This window comes from Molossus molossus, unplaced genomic scaffold (genome assembly GCF_014108415.1).
Source record: "Molossus molossus isolate mMolMol1 unplaced genomic scaffold, mMolMol1.p scaffold_m16_p_6, whole genome shotgun sequence".
Taxonomy (NCBI): domain Eukaryota; kingdom Metazoa; phylum Chordata; class Mammalia; order Chiroptera; family Molossidae; genus Molossus; species Molossus molossus.
Genome location: NW_023425399.1, coordinates 21,322,131 through 21,340,933, shown reverse-complemented (window position 1 = coordinate 21,340,933; position 18,803 = coordinate 21,322,131). Strand labels below are relative to the sequence as shown.

The window sequence follows — 18,803 nt, the reverse complement described above, 5'->3', positions numbered from 1 at the left end:
AAACAAAAAAGTGGTCCTTCATTACAAATGGTAGTTTTGAGAAGTACTGGCTTATTCAGTGTGACAAAGTGAAAAAAAAGCTTCAGTCTTCTTGTCTATAAAATGAGATTAATAATACCTCAAATTATTGTTTTTGGAATTACTTAATGATAAATAAAATTTTGGGACACTTAATATTTGCCTGCCACTGTGCATCCATTGTACATGTATTATCTTATTTTATCTTCGCCACAACTCCGAAATAAGTTTTGTTATCATCTCCATTTTTCTGAGACTAGGATAGGTTAAGGGACTTGCCAGAAGCTAAACCTATAGTAAGTGTGTAGGCAGGGATTTGAAGGGGCGCTGGCACTCTTAACTATATTATGCCATGTTCTGCATAAAGAGCCTGGCACACAGGAGGGCTCCCTGTCATTCCACTTCCTCTACTGAAGGTCTGGGGACCTGCTTTCTCATTTCATCACTGACCCTAACTTATTTTGTGACCTTGGGCAAGTCACTCCTTTATACCATAATTATCTCATCTACCCTCAGTGGTAGGGACTATGTTTTATTCATCTTTGGTTCCCCAGCATTTAGCTGAAAAGGGCTTGACTTATAATGAGTGTTGAGTACTGATGTAATTGATTACACTAGATGATCTCCAAGGGTTCCTTTAGTTTCTACTTTCTCTGAACATCCTATATACTTGATCCTCTCCCCTCCCTCCTGAGCATCATATTTTCACCTACTCCACTTGGCAGCATGATTTTATTTTCTCATGTCTGTCTTAGGCTGTCTTGATCCTGGGTACTTTGAGACAGCCCACATGTTGCCCCTGGTTTTACTCGTTTGTGAAATGTGTCTAGGCTAAATCCACCAGGGATAATACAAGTAAGGGGTGGAAGGGGCTGGCTCACAAAGTCAGAAACATGCTCTTACTCCATTCTTACCCAATGGGGCCTGAGCTTAGGGCAGCTCTGCTGGCAGCCCTGCCAGGCCTGAGTAATGGCTGCAGCCTGGAGCAGGGTTTTCCATGAGCTCCATCGGGGTCTCCAGTAATTGGAACATGGCACCTTCCGACTTGTAATGGATGGCAGAACGAGAGGGGCATTTGTCACTGCCCGACTTCCCTGCGGGAAAGAGGCTCATAAGTCACAGCTGACAAACCCTTTGATGACTTTTAAACTTCATTTACAGAAAAGAATAGCTATAATCAACCAACAGCAAGCAGTGACTAATCTTGCCACATTATCACAGTGAGGAGCCAGCCCTTAAGGCGTGGGAAAGAGGGGGGCATCCCCCAGGCTTACAGCAAATGCTTATTGGCACTTGGAGTTGAGAGTATGCTCTTAGCAAGGCCCTATGAGTTTATACCCAAAGGGTAAGAAAGTGTTAGAAGCTGACCTCCTGAAAGATACAGGGCATGCTTAGCATGAAGCCACTCTGGGGCAAGGTTAAATGGACTGGTCCTAGCTCTGGCATTTCATGGCTTGTGTAGGAGTAAGCTCTAACCCTTAGTTTCCTTATACGTGAAAGGGGCATTATACATACCTTCACCTATCTGACAGCAGAAATCTTAGTGCAGTTACTGGCACATAAGTAAATGTTGGTAATGATAATCCTGATCACATATTTAACCCTGGAAGGGCCCTTTGTGGTCATATGTTCCAGAACCCAAGGTCATGTTGCAAATCAGCAGCAAAGCCAGGCCCAGCCTTCCTATGGGAGGGGGAGGGGTTAGTGGGAGCAATTTTGTGAAGTGGGAATAGCACAGGGTTTAGAACTACACAAGCTTGGGGTTCTTTCATCCTAATCATGCTACTTAATGTGGGCATAATGTGGGCAAATTATTATTATTTTTTTTTATCCTAACCTGAGGACATTTTTCCATTTTTTTGTTCAGATAGAGTGGGAGGGAGAGAGAGGAAGAGAGAGAGAGAGAAAGAGAGAGAGAGAGAGAGAGAGAGAGAGAGAGAGAGACATTGACATGAAAGGGATACATCAAGTGACTGCCACCTGCACAACCCAACCAGGGCCGGGGACAAACTGCAACCGAGTTGAGGAACTGAACTTAGCAGGAACTGAACCCGGGTCTCTCGGGACTGCAGGCCGACGCTCTAACCACTGAGCAAAACCGGCCAGGGCTATGGGCAAATTATTTAAGCTCTCTCTGAGCCTCATTTTCTTCTTTTGTAAAATGAAGATGATACTACTTAATTCTCACTAGGTTGTGATCAGAATTATGTGACATTATGCCCATAAAGCTTCCAGCACAGTGCCTGGCATAGAGTTGCTGTATATTAAATTGTGTGTTCCCTTTTTGTTCTTCCTCGAGACAAGAAATAGTATGCCATTATCAAGGGAAGAGGAGACAACACTAAAGAAATGCTCCTATTTCAATGAACCAAGAGGAAAGGCAAAAGAGAAGGAGCAAAGAGGAGAAAGGAGCATGTTTTTTTCATTGTTCCTGCAGTTTCTCCTGCCAAGAATCGCCTTTTTCCTATGTTACCACCCAATGAGAATTCATCTTAAACGTATTCTCTTTTTTGTGAAGCCCTCTATGATGCTCCTACCCATTCTCTGATATCCCAGGCTGTTTGCATTGGGCTGCTTCTGGGCAGTGGACTCCAGCCCAGGTCACATGTGCTTTGTGGCTGTGGTGAGTGTCCCCTGCTAGACTGGGAGTTCCTTGACCAGACCAATAGTTGGATGAATGAATGAACAGTTCATTTATTAATTAACACCTGGCCCATAGTTGACCCAGTGAGTATTTGGATATCTGTAATTATGATAATATGGGTAGGTAGATGTTTAGTTAACTTCTTTGGCACACACAGAAAAGGGGTGTTGACAATCATTTGTGGATTCCTAACTCTAACTCAATATTGGGGGTTATAGGCCCAAAGTTGCATCTATTCATTCCTTGTTACCTCTCCCCTCGTAGCTATAAGGGCAGCTTGTCATTGATGCTAAGCCGCAGCCTAAGGCCACAGTCAGGTAGAGTTAGGGTGCAAGGTGCAGGGAAGATAGGGTATATATACCCAGACCACACTATGGAGAGAGATGACTGAGGCCCCAGCTCTGCCTTCTGTTTGTGCTTTGGGGTCTCCATTCAGGGCCTACAGGATGCTGATACCAATGTTAAGTAGTATAGGACTAGAGAACTCATGGTATAGCTGAGGGTTGCGTCCGTGGCTGAGCAAGGCCTAGAATTCTTCCCAGTCACTGTTCTTTCCTCTCCCAGTCTCATGCATGCCTGATTTGACAGGTATGGGGAGGGAAGGGGACACCTTAATGAAGTTTCTAGGTTTGGCTTCAAATACTAGGACAAAGGAGAGAGCATGCATAGACCTCCTACCCCTGACTCCCTTGTTCTCAGGTGAAGCATGGAGCATTGTGTGACGATGTGGGTAAAGAAAATTAGGGCTGGAATGTGGAGGATCTCTGTCTTCAAGGGCATAGGGCATTTGAGTTTCTCACATAAATACCTACTGGTCCCAGCCATTATACTGGGCACTTCACACCCTTTATCTTTATTTTTTTTAATCCTCACTTGAGGATATTTTTACATTTATCTTCAGACAGAGTGGGAGGGAGAGAGAGAAACATCGACATGAGAGAGACACATCAGTTGGTTGCCTCCTGCATGACCCCAAACAGGGCTGGGGACAAACTGCATCCAAGGTATGTGCCGTTGGCCAGAATTGAACTTGGGACTCATTGGTCCTCAGGCTGATGCTCTAACTGCTGAGCCAAACATGCGAGGGCCACACACTTTATCTTTAATCTTTACCCTAATCCTGGGAGGTTGACATAATTTCAATTTTGTAGTTGAGGCATCTGAGGTGCTTAGTGAGGTTAAGGGACTTGTCCCAAGGTTACATATCATGACAGTAGGGCTGGGGTTGGAACTCAGTCCTGTCTCTCTCCAGAGCCTATGCTGTTTCTGCCATTTCTTGTGCATTTTTTCTTTGTTATTAAGAAATGGTCAAGAAACAGATTCCTGGGGAGAGGACTTTCTTGAAAAGCAGTGGAGGACAAAGCCTATGAGTACTGTTTTCAGCATCTTCACCGTGCCAGTACAGAGAATACATAAGGAATGTTTGTTCAGTGAATAAAGGGGAAAGGAGTTGGGTAACAATATATATAGGTATAATCCCCTGTTCTTTTATAGAATGAACAGATGTAGCATAACTCTTTCATATTGATTAACCTATTTGATTTTTGTATCAGATCTGAAAGATAATTAGGGAAAAGATTATTTCTATTTCCAGAATAAGGATGATGAAACTCAGAGAAATTTCATGACTTGTTGCAGGTCACATAACCGTAGAGCCAGATCCAAGCTTCCTGGACCTGTAACCTGTACCCCTTATACTCCCACCCACCCCAGGATCCTTTAGTGTTTAAAATGCTTAAGCTGGGGTTTCTCATGGGAATGAGAAGGATCAGGAACTAAAGAGCACTCCTTGGCAAATTAGTCCAGTATGGCCAGTAATGATCGTTTTGGCAATGCCAATGAGCTGGGGCTGGGTGAATTTAATGAGATTAATTGATGTTCTGTTGTCCCTGGCTTCCTGGTAACCAGGAGCCTCTGGAGCAAGGAGTCCCTGGGCACTGATCAGTTTAATTGCTTGGCTTTCTTCAGAAATAGCCTGCTCATCTCTGATAGCTATTTTCCTTTAAAACCACCCAAATGTCCTCAGGGTTATTTAAGGGCAGAGGCCTGGTCACAGACTGGTGTGACTCTCATCTCCATGCTGGAAAATAAGGCCAAAGGTGTCCAGCAGGACTGACCCAGACAGAGGCTCTAAATAGCAGTGTGTGTGTGGTGGTGGTGAAACATTAAGGTCAAGAGCAGCAGCTCTTTTGAAATGAGCATTTCGAGAAAAAGAGATCCAGTGCTGGGGAGGACTTACAGAGCTGGCAGAGTATACATTCTGAGACAGTGGCATGTACAGTGTTGAACAAAAAGCCTGGATTCAAGTCCCCTAGCTACTTTTTTCACTAGCTGAGTGACCTTAAATAAGTCATTTATCTTTGCTGATCATCATCTTTTTTATCTATATTTATTTATAAAATGGGATCAACAATGTCAGGATCAATGATATAAACTGGCTTTGTTGACTAAAATCGTGTGCAAGTGTGTGTGAGGAATTATAGTAGAAAATGGGAAAGGGTGAGGACCAAGGAGAGGGTGTGACTGACTCAGGGTAACATATTCTTACCATGGAAATAAGTACCCAAAACATCTCTATGCATAGGTTTTTGGAGTTAAACAGACTGGGTTCCAGTTCTGGCTTTGCTCTATTAATCAATTATTTTGCCTCTCTGAGCCTCCTGTCCCTATCTAAAATGCCTCCTCAAAAGGATGTTGTGAGGATTAAATAAGGTGATGTATGTAAAGTCTCTACCCATAGTTGCCACTCAGTAATTAGAGGCTATTCTTACTGGAATGGCCCTCTGGGGGTCTCATTACCTAAAGTTTGGGGGTTGAGGTACCCTTTAGTGCTTTTCTACCTTTACAAAACCCTGCCACTTCACCCCTTGTTTAAGTTTGAACCTAAACTTCCCCTCTTGTCTTCCAAAACATAGCTTCTATCTGAAATGTTTCAACTGGGGAAAATGATTTGTTTTGCCAAATTTCTTCTATTCATATTAGCCTGGAGAAGCTAGGCCATCCCTTTGAGCTGTAAATTGCATTTCAAAGCCTGTGTCCCTGGTGGGTTTTAATTAGCTTAAAGACACAGCTTTTCTGCAGCAATTGTTTTTCTAGCAGGTAAAGATGTAGACACTTACTTGGGAGCCAGTCCCTAGTTTTCTCAAACATAGCATATCTAGACTCCTCCCTCCCAGCTCTTCATTGTCCTAGGGGCTTGTCTCATACCAGCCCAAAAGGAAAAATGGAATGTAAGGACCCTAGACTTAGAATCAGAGGACCCATGGGCTTCTTGGCGCTACTACTCATGGCTGTGGCATCCTGGTCAAGTCCATTCCTCCCTGTTCCTCACTGTGGGGACATATAAGCTCCATGCTCAATAAGGTCCCTGATAATCTGACATTTCAAAAGTCTCTGGTTCTACCTCCCCTCCTTACCACCACCACCAAGAACAATCCCTCTACCAATCTCTCCTTAGCTCATTGCTAAACATGCGGCCTCTGGGGGCTGCAGACACCTTCCTCTCAATTACACAGCTAATCTGTGAGGCAGAGTTTAGCCCAGGGGAGAAAATAGCTTATTGAGTCAAGCAGCTTCTGCTGAATAGGATGTCAATGTTTTCCAGGGCTCTCACTCTAAGGGAAAAGGCTGGAAGAGTCCAAAATGTGGGAAATACTGAGTTGGGGATGGTTCGTCTGGGGAGGGAGGTGTTTGAGTCAGAGACCAAAAAAAGTGCATGGGACCTCAGCCCCCAGTGGTCTCCCTGCCACTTAATGGCAGGGCCACCAACTAGCCCCTTTTACCTCACCTCCTGGGACATTATCTTCACCTTATCTTCCTAACATTTATTGAGCACTTACTGTGCCCCAGGCTTTGTCAGGCCTATTTCTAACTTTTGCAAGAGACCCACGTACTATGTGTCTAAATATTAGAAACTTGTAAGTGAAGCTAGCAAATTGTTATGTTCATAACAATCTGGAAGACCATGTCTGAATTTACAATTCTTAACTCTTTGGGATTCTTTACCTGAACCTAGCAGTTCTGGGAGTTAGTCTGGGCATGCTTCCTTTCCATTTCTCACCCCCAACTCCATCCCTCCCTCTGAGGAGCTTCATGGACATGTATGTAAACACTTGAGCTTTTCCATAGCCCCATAGATTCCTATCCCCTTGGACTTAGGGAATACACACAAGATCAGCACAGCCTACCTCCAAGGAGTGTGCAGGCCTGGAAAGCAGATTGGAGGATGTTTAGATGGGGAAGTTTAGGGGTTGGGTGCCTAGAGCATGCTTCAGGTGGACATTTCTCCTTGGCTCTGCAGATTCCTCATCCCGAGCGGCCACATACATACACTTCCCAAGTCTCTTCTCTACAGATCAGAAAACTGACCTTCATGTGACATGGCTTCTGGCTGTCTATCCTTGGTGTCATTCAAAATGTGCTCTTGTCTGACCTTGACCCTCATCTAGAATGAACCCACACATGGTAGTGTTAATAGAACAGAGAGGCTGAACCTAATCAGAGTAATTATTAGATCTTGTAAAAAACTTCATGGTTTGCAAAGTCCTTTTATGTGCATTGTCCAAACCCCAGGTGATGAGAGAAAAGACGGAGCAGGGCCACGGCTAAAGCACAAGGACTTAGCTCACCAGCCAAGCAGTGAGTGCTGATCCCACTGTATTACCAAGCACAGGTGCTCAGTGGTGTTAGAGGATTCTGGCAGAGGTCTGACGGAACCCAGCAACTGTCATGTCCCTACAAGATCAGTTGCAGAGCCAGCAGTCATCAACAAATCTCTGAATCATAATCCCCTCTCCTCTTTCTATCTCTGTCTATACCCCAGGCCTGGTTGGTCCCCTCTAGCCAAAGCAGATAGCATCTCCCTGGGCCAAAACTTCATGGTTTTGAGCTGAATCAACCAGGAGAGTTATCTGATTACCATGGAGAAGCCCCACAAACTTCTTGTATACCCACAGATGGACAAAGCATTAACCTTTGAGTGGCTTGTTATCCAGGTAGGAAAGGGATGTCAGAGAGAATTGTAAGGAATGGGGAGCCCAAGGGAAACCACAAATGTCAACCATTTCCTGCTGCATATGGACAGTGTATTGGGTGTTTTGTTTTAATTTTTTTTTTCCTTTATTGATTTTAGAGAGAGAGGAAGTGAGAGGGAGAGAGAGATGAAAACATCAATGAGAAAGAACATTGACGGACCGCCTCCTGCATGCCCCCCATTGGGGATCAGGCCCACAACCTGGGCATGTGTCCTGACTGGGAATGGAACCGGCGACCTCTTGGTGCATGAGTCGACACTCAACCACTGAGCCACACCAGCTGGACTGGGTGTTTTCATTGGTCTCTGTTGTGTCCCTCACTGCTCAATAAATGTTGATAAATGGATGCAAAGGGAAACTGGGTAACAAAAAAGTCTGTCCCTCCCAGGCCATTTCCAAAGCTGGCCCCAGCCCCTTCATCAATAGTAGTACCCTCTCAGGCTTCCTTTAGCTACGATGGCACACTTGACCCCACTATATCCTTGGAGCTACTGCAAGCCCACCCTAGGAGCTGGTTCTCCAGAATGCTCAGGTCCAGCCTATGGTTCCCTTGCAAACAGTGCCATCTGCTGGTCATAATAGGCCAGCTTCCAGGCTGGGAGAATTGTGGAGTGTCTCTTACCCTAATGGGACAAGACACAGATTTCCCAGTTTATACTTAGCTCTTCTCTATTTCACTAAAAAGAAGCTCCCCCTGCCCAAAAATATTAGGTAAATAGGAGTTTACAGTTAACTTACACTGGTGAGAGTTTTATACATATGGCTGAGGGTCTTTAGCACCTTCTGAAATAGCTCTAGGTGGGGTATTGAGATAGGCATGTTCTAAAAGGGAGTTGCACCAACCCATGCCATTGAGCAGAAAGAAGACTGAGCCAAGAAGTATAAATGTCAAGGCTTAACATTAAGCCTTTCCTACAGAAATCGAGCTTCTTTTTCCCTTTCACTTTGGAACCTGTACCAGATGTACCCTATTTAAGAAGGGATAGGAGAGCCCTGGCCAGTTTGGCTCAGTGGTAGAGCGTCGTCCTGCGGTCCTGAGAGACCCGGGTTCGGATCCCGCTGAGGGCGCGTACCTCGGTTGCAGTCTCCCCAGCCCAGGTTGGTCATGCACTCAATGTGTCCCTTTCACGTCGATGTTTCTCTCTCTTCCTATCTGAACAAAAAGTGGAAAAATATCCTCAGGTGAGGATTTAAAAAATGAAGAAAGAAGGGATAGAAGAGATTCACCCAGCCCTTTGGGGTAAAAGACACTGTCAGGGTATAGAGAACAAAGAGTAAGTGCAGTATCATCTCTAGAACAGTTTGAATGGGTTAGTATAAAAGTAGTTAACTGTAAAAAATTAATTTTTTAAAAAACAATTCTCAGGCCTGGCCAGTGTGGCTCAGTGGATTGAACATCATCCCATGGACTGAGAAGTCCCCGTTCAATTCCTGGTCAGGGCACATGCCCAGGTTGCAGGCTCAGTCCCCGGTGGGGGGTATGCAGGAGGCAGCTAATTGATGTATCTCTCTCATATTGATGTTTCTATCTCTCTCTCCCTTCCTCTCTCTCTCAAAAAAAATCAATAAAAAATATTTGAAAACAATTATCAGATAAATATACTGACTTACTGTAGTAGTTAAATTGGCTTTAGCTCTGGGAAGGAGGGAAGGACATTGATAAAGTTGAAAGAAATGGGCTTTCTGGACTAACAGACCTGAGTTTGAATGCCCATTCTTGGCATGTTAATGAAGTCTGTTTCTGGTAAAATATGAATGATAATTATGATAATACTCATGGGGTCTTGCAATAGGCATGGTTCAAAGGGAGTTGCACCAACTGATGACAATGAGCAGACCAAGTAAGACTTTTTTTTTAATCCTTACCTGAGGACATTTTTGCATTTATCTTCAGATAAAGCAGGAGGGAGAGAGGGAGGAAGAGAGAGAGAGAGAAACATTGATGCAAGAGAGACACATCAAGTGGTCACCACCCACATGACCCCAACAGGGGCCAGGGACAAACTGCAAACAAGGTATGTGCCCTTAGTGGGAACTGAACCTGGGACTCTCGGGTCCGCGGGCCAACGCCCTAACCACTGAGCCAAACTGGCCAGGGCTACCATGTAACTTTTTGGCCATGGTTCTACATTGAAGGAATAGGAAAAAACTGTGGAAGGTCTTCAGATTTAGATCTTGCGTGGGGTGGTACCATTTGAGATGAGCATTAAAGATGGAGTGGGTTTGAAAGAATTGGAATCAAGAAAACCAGGAGTCAAATCCCACCCAGCCTTGCCATTCACTAGCATTGTGAATTCTGAATGTACGTTCTCTCCCTTGTAAAATATCCTGGTTCTGGTTGTCAGTACCAAATGAGGGAACATATGTAAAGCACCTGCCATGAGCTCAGCAATCAGATGAGCAAAAATGGGGAGCTGGATGCAGTGGGAGGTGGGGGTATGAAGGCGCAAAAAATCTATTTAGCTAAGATGTGAGCCCAAACCGTGGACCCAGCCTCACAGTGGCTTTTTCTTCAGGTGGCCACCATGTCCTTGAAGATCCAGACAAGCAACATAACCAACAAGAACGACCCCAAGTCCATCAACTCTCGGGTCTTCATTGGAAACCTCAATACAGCTGTGGTGAAGAAGTCAGACGTGGAGACCATCTTCTCCAAGTATGGCCGTGTGGCCGGCTGTTCTGTGCACAAAGGCTATGCCTTTGTCCAGTATGCCAACGAGCGCCATGCCCGAGCAGCTGTGCTGGGAGAGAATGGGCGGGTGCTGGCAGGGCAGACCCTGGGTAAGCTCCTGGTATTCTGAGCAAGTGCTGGCCTTCACTATCCAGCTCCCCGCTTAGTCCCTTTTATTTTTCCTCCACCACTACCCACTACCCCTGTTGGAGATGTTATAACTATTTAAGTATATAACTATTTAAGTTATAACTATTTAAGTTATAAATTAAGTAGTTGCAAATCAATGCCTGTGGAGGATAATTTTAGAAGCTTCTGGAAAACACTTCTGTCCTGTCCCTGCTTTGACAGTAACTCTTAATGACAAGGCTTATGGTTCCAGAGTGGACTAGCACAGCCTATTACATTAGACTACAGATGGCTTAGGTTAGAACCCTTTTTGAGAACCAGGAGGAGGTGCTGGGAGTACAAGGTGAAGCAAGCAGGTGCCCTTGGCCTTGGTATCATATACATGTGATGTGGCCATGCTGGTGGTCTATTGTGGAGTGTGTACAGTGTTTGTTCTGTGTATATGTGTATGTTTGAGAAGGGCTATTTGTATATGTATGTGTGTGTGTATATATATATATTCCTGAGTATGTGGTATATAGATGTAATTTAATATGTGGACATGTACCTTGATATGTATATATGTAGTATGTGTCAGAATATATTTGAGTGTGTAAGCAGATATATATGCATATATTCATTTACCAAACATTTGTTGAGATTCCATCATGTGCTAAGCACTGCTCTAGGCATAAATATGTTTGTTAGAACGTTTGTATGAATATGTATTAGCTCACTTGTATATGGGCAGTTAGGTATATGATATTGGAACCAAGTCTGAGTGTACTTGAGAGTACCTATGTTATCTGTGTGTGTGTGTGTGTGTGACCTTATTACCTGCATATGTGAACGTGTGTGAGGGTGTGTTATCTATGTTTACATGATTGTACTTGATATTGCATATGTGTGATGTACATGGAATATGTGTGAGTAATCTGTGAGCTTGCAAGCATGTGTCTGAATATATATGAATATGGAAAGAGGCATATCCATTGTATCGTGTGGGTATGAGTCTAATGTGTGAGGACCTCTGTTGGCAGCATTAGTGAGTAAATTCCATGGGTACATCATATGTACACATAAATTGCTGCACACTTACATAAGTGTGATATATGTACGGGCACCCACTGTCCTACCAGCATCTGACTCTGCCTTTTCCCTTAACACAGACATCAACATGGCTGGTGAGCCCAAGCCCAACAGACCCAAGGGGTTAAAGAGAGCAGCATCTGCCATTTACAGGTGGGGCACTCTGTCTTGTCTGTCTGGATGGGATTGGTCCCTCTTTCCACTGGTGGTGATGGTGTGCTGAGCCTAGAATTTGGGGAGGCATTTGGAGATGAGGGCCTGTGGAGAGTGGGCTGAGTGGCTGTCCCTAAGCCCTGGCCCTCTCCCCTTTGTTTCCCCAGTGGCTACAGCTTTGACTATGATTACTACCGGGACGACTTCTACGACAGGTGAGCAGGGGAGGGGCACGCCCAGGCATGAAGTAGCCAAGCTTGAAGGGTCCTGAGAGATTGCTGGTACAGCCCATTCAGTATCAGAGTGGAACCTAAGCCCATATGTGTGGACAGGCATTTGCCCAAGGCTGCTCCACAAGTTGGTGACCAAGGTGGGACTAGAGTAAAATTCTGCAGATGCCCAGGCTAGAGCTCCCCCACCTCACACTGTCTCCCACTCTCTAACTGCCCTTTTCTCCTCCTAAATCTGGGATGGGGCTCAATGGAACTGGACAGCCAAGGGACACATAAAAGTAGCAAGTTGGAATACAAAACAGGGTACAGGGCTTGGTACAGGGAGTTTGAGCCCTTATGCTTCTGCTGTTCCATCTCCTTACCTCTCTGAGTTACCCAGCCAGCTGGAAGGGGCCTCAGAATTCAGTCAGAGTGGCTGGGCCTTATTTTTATAGCCAAGAGCCAGAGTTCCTTTAGAAGTCTGAACTAGTCCCTGGTAGGCTGTGGCCCACCCTCCACTCCCAAGCCTTGGGGCTGTGGTCTCCACTCCATGGCCCCATCCACATCTTGAGTGGAAATCATGGTGGAAGCTGGCCCAAACTTCTCCCTGCTTCTCTCCCTTCCTCCTTCTCTCCCTCCTTCTTGTGCCCCAAGCTGTCCAAGAAGAATAGAACCTCTCTGAACCTTGATTTTCTCACCTGTGAATGGTTTCAGAAGAGTGTGAAAGTGTCCTAGCCTGGGAGTCAGAACACCTGGGTACTAATCTCAGCTCTGCCACTGAATGTGACTTTGGATAAATCCCTTCTCAATCTGTGAAATGGGCTTGCAGCAAATGATCCCTCAGGGCTCCTCCAGCTCTAGGATTCTGTGGTTCAACGATTCTGACCAAGGCCAGAGCTGTCCCCTCCCCTTTGGGGCAGAAATGCAGTGTCTGGGACTGGATCCATTCCCAGAGATTCTCCTTCTCCAGCCATCACCAGCCCAAGGCAGGGGCTCCCTGAACAAAGGAGTGCCAAGGCTTGGGGCATTGAATTGCCTGTTGATGGCAGGTTTCCTGGTTGTCTTCAGGAAAGCATTCCACAGTGTGCCCCTCAGGCCACTGTTTCTGCAGAAAGATGGTAGCAGCAGATGTGGGAGAGAACCCTACTCAGCCTACTAAGCTGCATGATCATCAGGAAAAGAAGTCCTCCTGGAGAGGGCTGGGTGATGGCGTGGGGCGGGGGCAGCACATAGTCTGGGTGCCTGGGTGTCTGATTGAGTTGCCCAGTCTTGATACTCTGCTGGGCCTCCTGCCCTCCATCTCTGAAGTGGAGTAAGGATGGAGTGACTGAGGGCATGCAGAATTAGAAAAGGGCCTCATACTTCTCTTGGTATGCTGGCCATTCACACACCTTCTAATGTGTTTCATATATATATATATATATATATACACACACATACATACATATATATATATGTTTTAATTATTTATTTTAATTCATTTATTTATTTTTGTTACAGATGCTTTTCCTTTTTCCCTTGTTGACACCCTCCTCCCTTAAGTATGTGTTTATTGAGAGAGAAGCATCCATCAGCTGCCTCCTGCATGCTCCCTACTAGGGTTCGAGCCCGCAACCCAGGCATATGCCCTGACTGGGGCCTCTCAGTCCATGGGACCATGCTCAATCCACTGAGCCGCACCATCTGAGTTAACGTGATTTTAACCACATTCTCTCATGCTCTACCCTGATAGCAGTCTTGAGGTGAGAAGGGGCCACAGAATTTGGGATAGCCATCCTCATTAGACAGATGGGAAAACTGAGGCTCAGACAGGCTAAGGGATTGGCTCTCCAGTTCCACAGCTCTCTGTTCCCAGCTGAAGGTTTGTGCTGCTTTGGCAAGATTTGCAAACTCTGACCAGGGGTTGAGGTGGCAGTTGACTGAGGTCAGAACCTAGGTCAGAAATAGAACAGGCCTGGGTGTCAGGGTGATCTAGGGAAGACTCCTTTCTGGGGCTGGTCTGTTTACTCCTCTGTTGAATGGGACTATAACTATTACCATCTGCCGCCTAACCTGCCCTTAACCAGCTTGGCTGGTAGGAAAGATGGATGTAGTGAGGATCCCAGCAGTTCTTAGGGTTCCAAAAGCCATTTCTCTTCATTCCCCAGGGCTTGTTGGGAGCAAGCAGAGGTGTGTAAGGCAGGCCAGCTCTTCATCAGCCATATGTATATATACATGTTAGTCTAAAGTCACAGTGACCCCTGGTGGCCACAGGCCATGCTGCAGCCTCTGGCCCATTTGCCCTCACAGACTCTTCGACTATCGGGGCCGCCTGTCACCAGTGCCTGTACCCAGGGCTGTCCCCATGAAGCGACCCCGTGTCACAGTCCCTTTAGTCCGACGTGTCAAAACCACCATTCCTGTCAAACTCTTTGCCCGCTCCACAGCCATCACCACCAGCTCAGCCAAGATCAAATGTAAGTGACTTATTTTCTTCCTAAATAATTTTTTTTGGTCATTAGCAAAATAATAGAATTACATTTTTTTACATTGGAAAATAGATAAAGGAACAAATCTCCCACAGTTCTGCAGCTCTAACACAACCAAGTGAGTATTTTCATATATTTCTAAGAGGAAAAGACTGACATTTGAGGAGGAGGGACTTGGGTTGGGCACAAGAGTCCAGTGTTGTGACATGGAGCCCAGTGAGGACATGGTACCATCTTTCCTCTAGTAAGGACAGGACAGGTCTACACAGGCCCACTATTCCACATTCACTCTGGTGTGCAAATGATGTGGTCAGACACCCAGGAAATCTGATTGTAAAATACCCACATTTATACACCTTGAAATGCAGGCACCACTCTATATCACAAGCAAAGACAAATGCTTGTTCAGGTGCACACAGCGGTGTACACCCCACACCTGCAATCTTATCCAGCCCCAGTCCCTTTCAGAATTGAGAGGTTGGGGGGGCGGGGGGATCCAGGTTCAGAAGCACAGCTGGTCACTGTAGCAATGGCCTTCAGAGAGTCTCAAGGGAAGCCACAGGCAGCTATAGCCTTTTCCCTGGCCAGAAAAAGAACTGTGGACAAGGACATTTCCTGCCACTGGCCTGTCTTCCTATTTGACAGAATGGGGCTAGGGTCTTGTGTTAGTATCGAGCTCCTAGCCCCCAGGTGACAGCCCTGTACTCCCTCCACTCCCAGTAAAGAGCAGTGAGCTGCAGGCCATCAAGACAGAGCTGACGCAGATCAAATCCAACATCGACGCCCTGCTAGGCCGCTTAGAACAGATTGCTGAGGAGCAGAAGGCCAACCCAGGTCAGCTTCCAAGGGTCCTTGCCCTGGTTCAAGTGACCAGGGGCCTAGAGCAAAGGGAGGGGGGGAGGACAGTGCATGGGGCAGAAAGGTGAGGGCTGTGGCCTCTAATCCCACCTATGTTGAGACTTAGCTTCTGCTGCAGTGTTGCCCTGAGAAGCTGGCCCAGGCTAAGTTTTATTCTCCTCTTCACCACCCCTTTTCCCTCAAGATGGCAAGAAGAAGAGCGACAGTGGCAGTGGTAGTGGCAGCGGCAATACTGGTGGCAGCAACCGGCCCCCAGTCCCCCAAGAAGACACAGTTTCTGAAGCAGGCACACCCCAGAGAGAAGCACAAGCTCCAGACGATGGCGATGAGGAGGGGCTGCTGACGCACAGCGAGGAAGAGCTGGTGAGGGCATGGTTGCAGGGGCTGGGACTGGCTGGCTTTTCACTCCTAGTTGAAGCAGGGGAAGGGGGAACCTCTGAGCTGGTTTCTTTTTTCCAGGGGCTCTAGTCCTGTGAGGAAGGTGGAGAATGAGCAGGGAGTAGTTGCCTATCTCAGCCACCAGGCAGCAGGCCCACCAAGGTCTGGGGCAGACCTCTCTTGAGTCCAGGGAAGAGTAAGGAGCTCAGGAAGCGCATACAGTCTACAGAGTTCCAGGGAACAGGACTGGGGTTTCCTGGGGAAGTCACAGGGAAGTAGGTATCCACTCTACCTGATGATTTTCTAAAAGCCATTGTTGCCTGAGCATAAAAGAGACAGTCTCATAAGGGATCGAGGGAGTTCCCTGTCTGGGAGGGTAGAAAGCCATTTGGCAAGGAGCTTATATTAAGTGGAAAGGTAGACCAGATTCGGAGTCGGTAAGGTATCTGTCGTGTGCTTACTACTTGTTTACCTAAGAAACACTCACTGAGCATAGGCCCTGTAGTCCACACTTTGTGACTTCATTTAACCTTAACAACAGCCCTGCATTGTGCAAAGTATTACTCTTCCCATGTTTTACCCTGTGAGGAAACTGAGGCTTAGAGGGGTCAAGGAGCTTGCCCAGGGCCTTATAGCTAATAAGGGTCGAGCCAGGATTGGAGCCCAGTCTTCTTCACTAGGTCTGGATCTTTCTCCTTTTCATCACTGCTGGTTCTGGTGTGAGGACAGATGGGTTCATGGCCACAATGTCCAGCTCACTTCTTCTTCTTTGAACCTAGCCTGATACTTTGGCTTACTCGTTTGGGTATAGTAGTCTTCATAAAGGCTATAACAAAGGCTTAGATGTCCCAAAGGTGGAGAGTTCACCAGTCTTACTAGGCTTTTAGCCCGTTCCAATATGAGGTCTTTCTATGCAGAAATGTGCCCCCTGCCACACATAGAACTTCCTTAACTGGCCCCTTCTCTCTCCTGAGAGGCCCCCCTGTTGGGATCCAGTCCACCCTGTTGGGATCCCAAATCAATCTTGTTTACACTGGTCCCATAGTCATTTCCCTTGGCTGTCCCTCCCCCTTTCTGAATGTGGCTTCCAGATGTGCTCTGGGTCTCAGGGCAGGACTCAGAGCTTGCAGTGAGTGATGTGTGGTCTTTTGTTGCCTCCTCCCTATCAGGAGCACAGCCAGGACACAGATGCAGAGGATGGGGCCTTGCAGTAAGCAGGTACGGCGGTCCTGGTGGGCAAGGGGTTAGGTGAAGTGGAGGGCTTGCCATGAAGCAGACTTGGCAGAGTAGTGCTGTGTCCAGCAATGAAGGCCCCTCTGGCCCCAGCCATCTCACCATGCCTCTTTGTGGTGGGGCTTTGGTAGGCTGTGGGAGTAAGAGCCATCGATGGGCTAGCCAGGCCTATCAGCAGGGGTCCCTTGGCACACTGAGCCATGGTGCCTGTCTGCACCCTTGAGGACCTTTGACAGTCCTCTCTTCTGGAAGAATACTCAAACCATCACCATCCAGTGTGAGCAGGAACACAGGCCAGGGAGCCGGGGGTGAGGGGGTCAAAGAGGGCTGTGGTGGAAGAGGTGATACGTAGCTGAGCCTGTTCAGGATTGAGGGAGAAGCATCTGAGGGAGCACCCTGAGCAGAGGCACACAGCTCTGGAGTCTTCAGTGTGTGGGAAATGCCCAGGGGTCTCTTGTGGCTGCCGTCCCAGCTCTGTATAGTTGGGAGAGGTTGCTGCTCATATCGGAGGGTGAGGTTATGCCAAGCTTAGGGATGAGACTTGATCCTCTCGGGTGGAAATGCCCTGGCACTGCCCCACAGGCTGTGATTGTGCTAATAATATAACAGATGTAGAAACTGAGGCACTGAAGGAGGAGGGCAGAGAGATAAACCACATATCTCACAAAAGATCCCAAGGTGGCGATTGGTGGGGCCTAGATTTGAACTTAGTGGTATGTGGCCTCAAAGCCCACTCTGGCTAGTGTTTACCACCCAGCTCTGCCAACACTCTGCCCCATTCTTTTGGGAGCTGTGTTCAGAGTTAGACAGGCTTGGGTGGGAGGAAGGCCTCAAACAACAGAGGTGTCTTTATACATGATACATTCCTGCTTTGAGATACTTCACCAACAAGGGCTTCTCAGACAGTTAAGTTTAGGAAATTCCATACATGCATTTTTTTTTCTCTTGGAGCTTCATGGTTTGTTTAACCAGAGAGAGTACATTTTGCCTTGTTAAGCCAGTTTGCAGGTGAAGTGCAGAAGCTCAGGCAGGAAGTGGAGGCTCAGGAAGGGGAAGAGACTTGACCAAAGCTGCATGGCCAGAAAATTATGAGGCCAGAGCCAGAGCACAGGCATACCTCTGTCTGTAAGCAGCAAACATCATTCTGCCCTTCTTCCAAACCTCTGTTTTCAAGAGCACAGTTAGTCTCTCATTTGTCTCTTTCTCAGTCTGACAGGAGCGATGGCCATCAGCAGGAGAAGGGTGTGCACTGTACCGGGCCTCAAGCTGGGCACCCACCCCTGGATGCCACCCCAGCAGGTCCCAGAGGAGAGTTGGCAGCAGGCATCTCATCCCCCATGCATCCCAGCCAGAGCAAGATCCTCTGCAGGTGGAGTTATCGGCCTCCCATCCCCACACACCCTATCTGTTGGCACTGCCCAGGCCAGAGGGCAGAGCACAGAGTTTCCCCCACACTCTGCCCAGGACACTCCCAGGCTTGTGGTTTTTCTATAGGTTTGGAGAGGGGTAGGGGGTGGGGTTCAGGGAGGGGACCCTGAAAATAAAGAGATTGGATCCCAACTTGTTCTGAGATGGGATTGTTTGTTGTCTCATGAAGGTAGTCTGGCCCTTCTGCCCAACCAGAAAGCATATCCGCTGTACCCCCTTCTGTTCCCTCCTTCACTCTTATCTGCCAGGAACCACTGTCTAGGGTGTATAATACTCATCCACCTGGGCCTTAGTTTCCACAGCTAAAATGGGGATAAAAATGGCCAGCAGAGTTGATGGGGAGGGTCAGATGTACCAGTGCCCATGAGAGTATTGTGGTGGCTGATGTGCTAAGTGATTGTGACCCACTTGGTCAGGCAGGATTCAGTCCAGCCTCCGCTTCTCCCTAAGTCTGTTCTCTCCCAGCTCTAAAACAATCCTAGAACCTACTGCTTCTTCCCCTTCTGTGTC

General features: G+C 47.0%; 1 protein-coding gene across 3 annotated transcripts in view; it reads left to right on the top strand.

Moving 5' to 3' along the window:
* RALY (RALY heterogeneous nuclear ribonucleoprotein) overlaps window positions 1–18,163 on the top strand; it is a 99,908-nt gene extending 81,745 nt beyond the window's left edge. For all 3 annotated transcript variants that reach the window (XM_036245453.1, XM_036245452.1, XM_036245451.1), the window contains 8 exons: window positions 10,212–10,476; window positions 11,644–11,716; window positions 11,884–11,931; window positions 14,218–14,384; window positions 15,117–15,230; window positions 15,439–15,617; window positions 16,802–16,850; window positions 18,074–18,163. In XM_036245453.1, the coding sequence (XP_036101346.1) occupies window positions 10,221–10,476; window positions 11,644–11,716; window positions 11,884–11,931; window positions 14,218–14,384; window positions 15,117–15,230; window positions 15,439–15,617; window positions 16,802–16,846 (882 nt within the window). In that variant the 5' untranslated portion in view covers window positions 10,212–10,220 and the 3' untranslated portion in view covers window positions 16,847–16,850; window positions 18,074–18,163. The remainder of the gene's footprint in view (window positions 1–10,211; window positions 10,477–11,643; window positions 11,717–11,883; window positions 11,932–14,217; window positions 14,385–15,116; window positions 15,231–15,438; window positions 15,618–16,801; window positions 16,851–18,073) is intronic.
* Window positions 18,164–18,803: the final 640 nt, after the last annotated feature.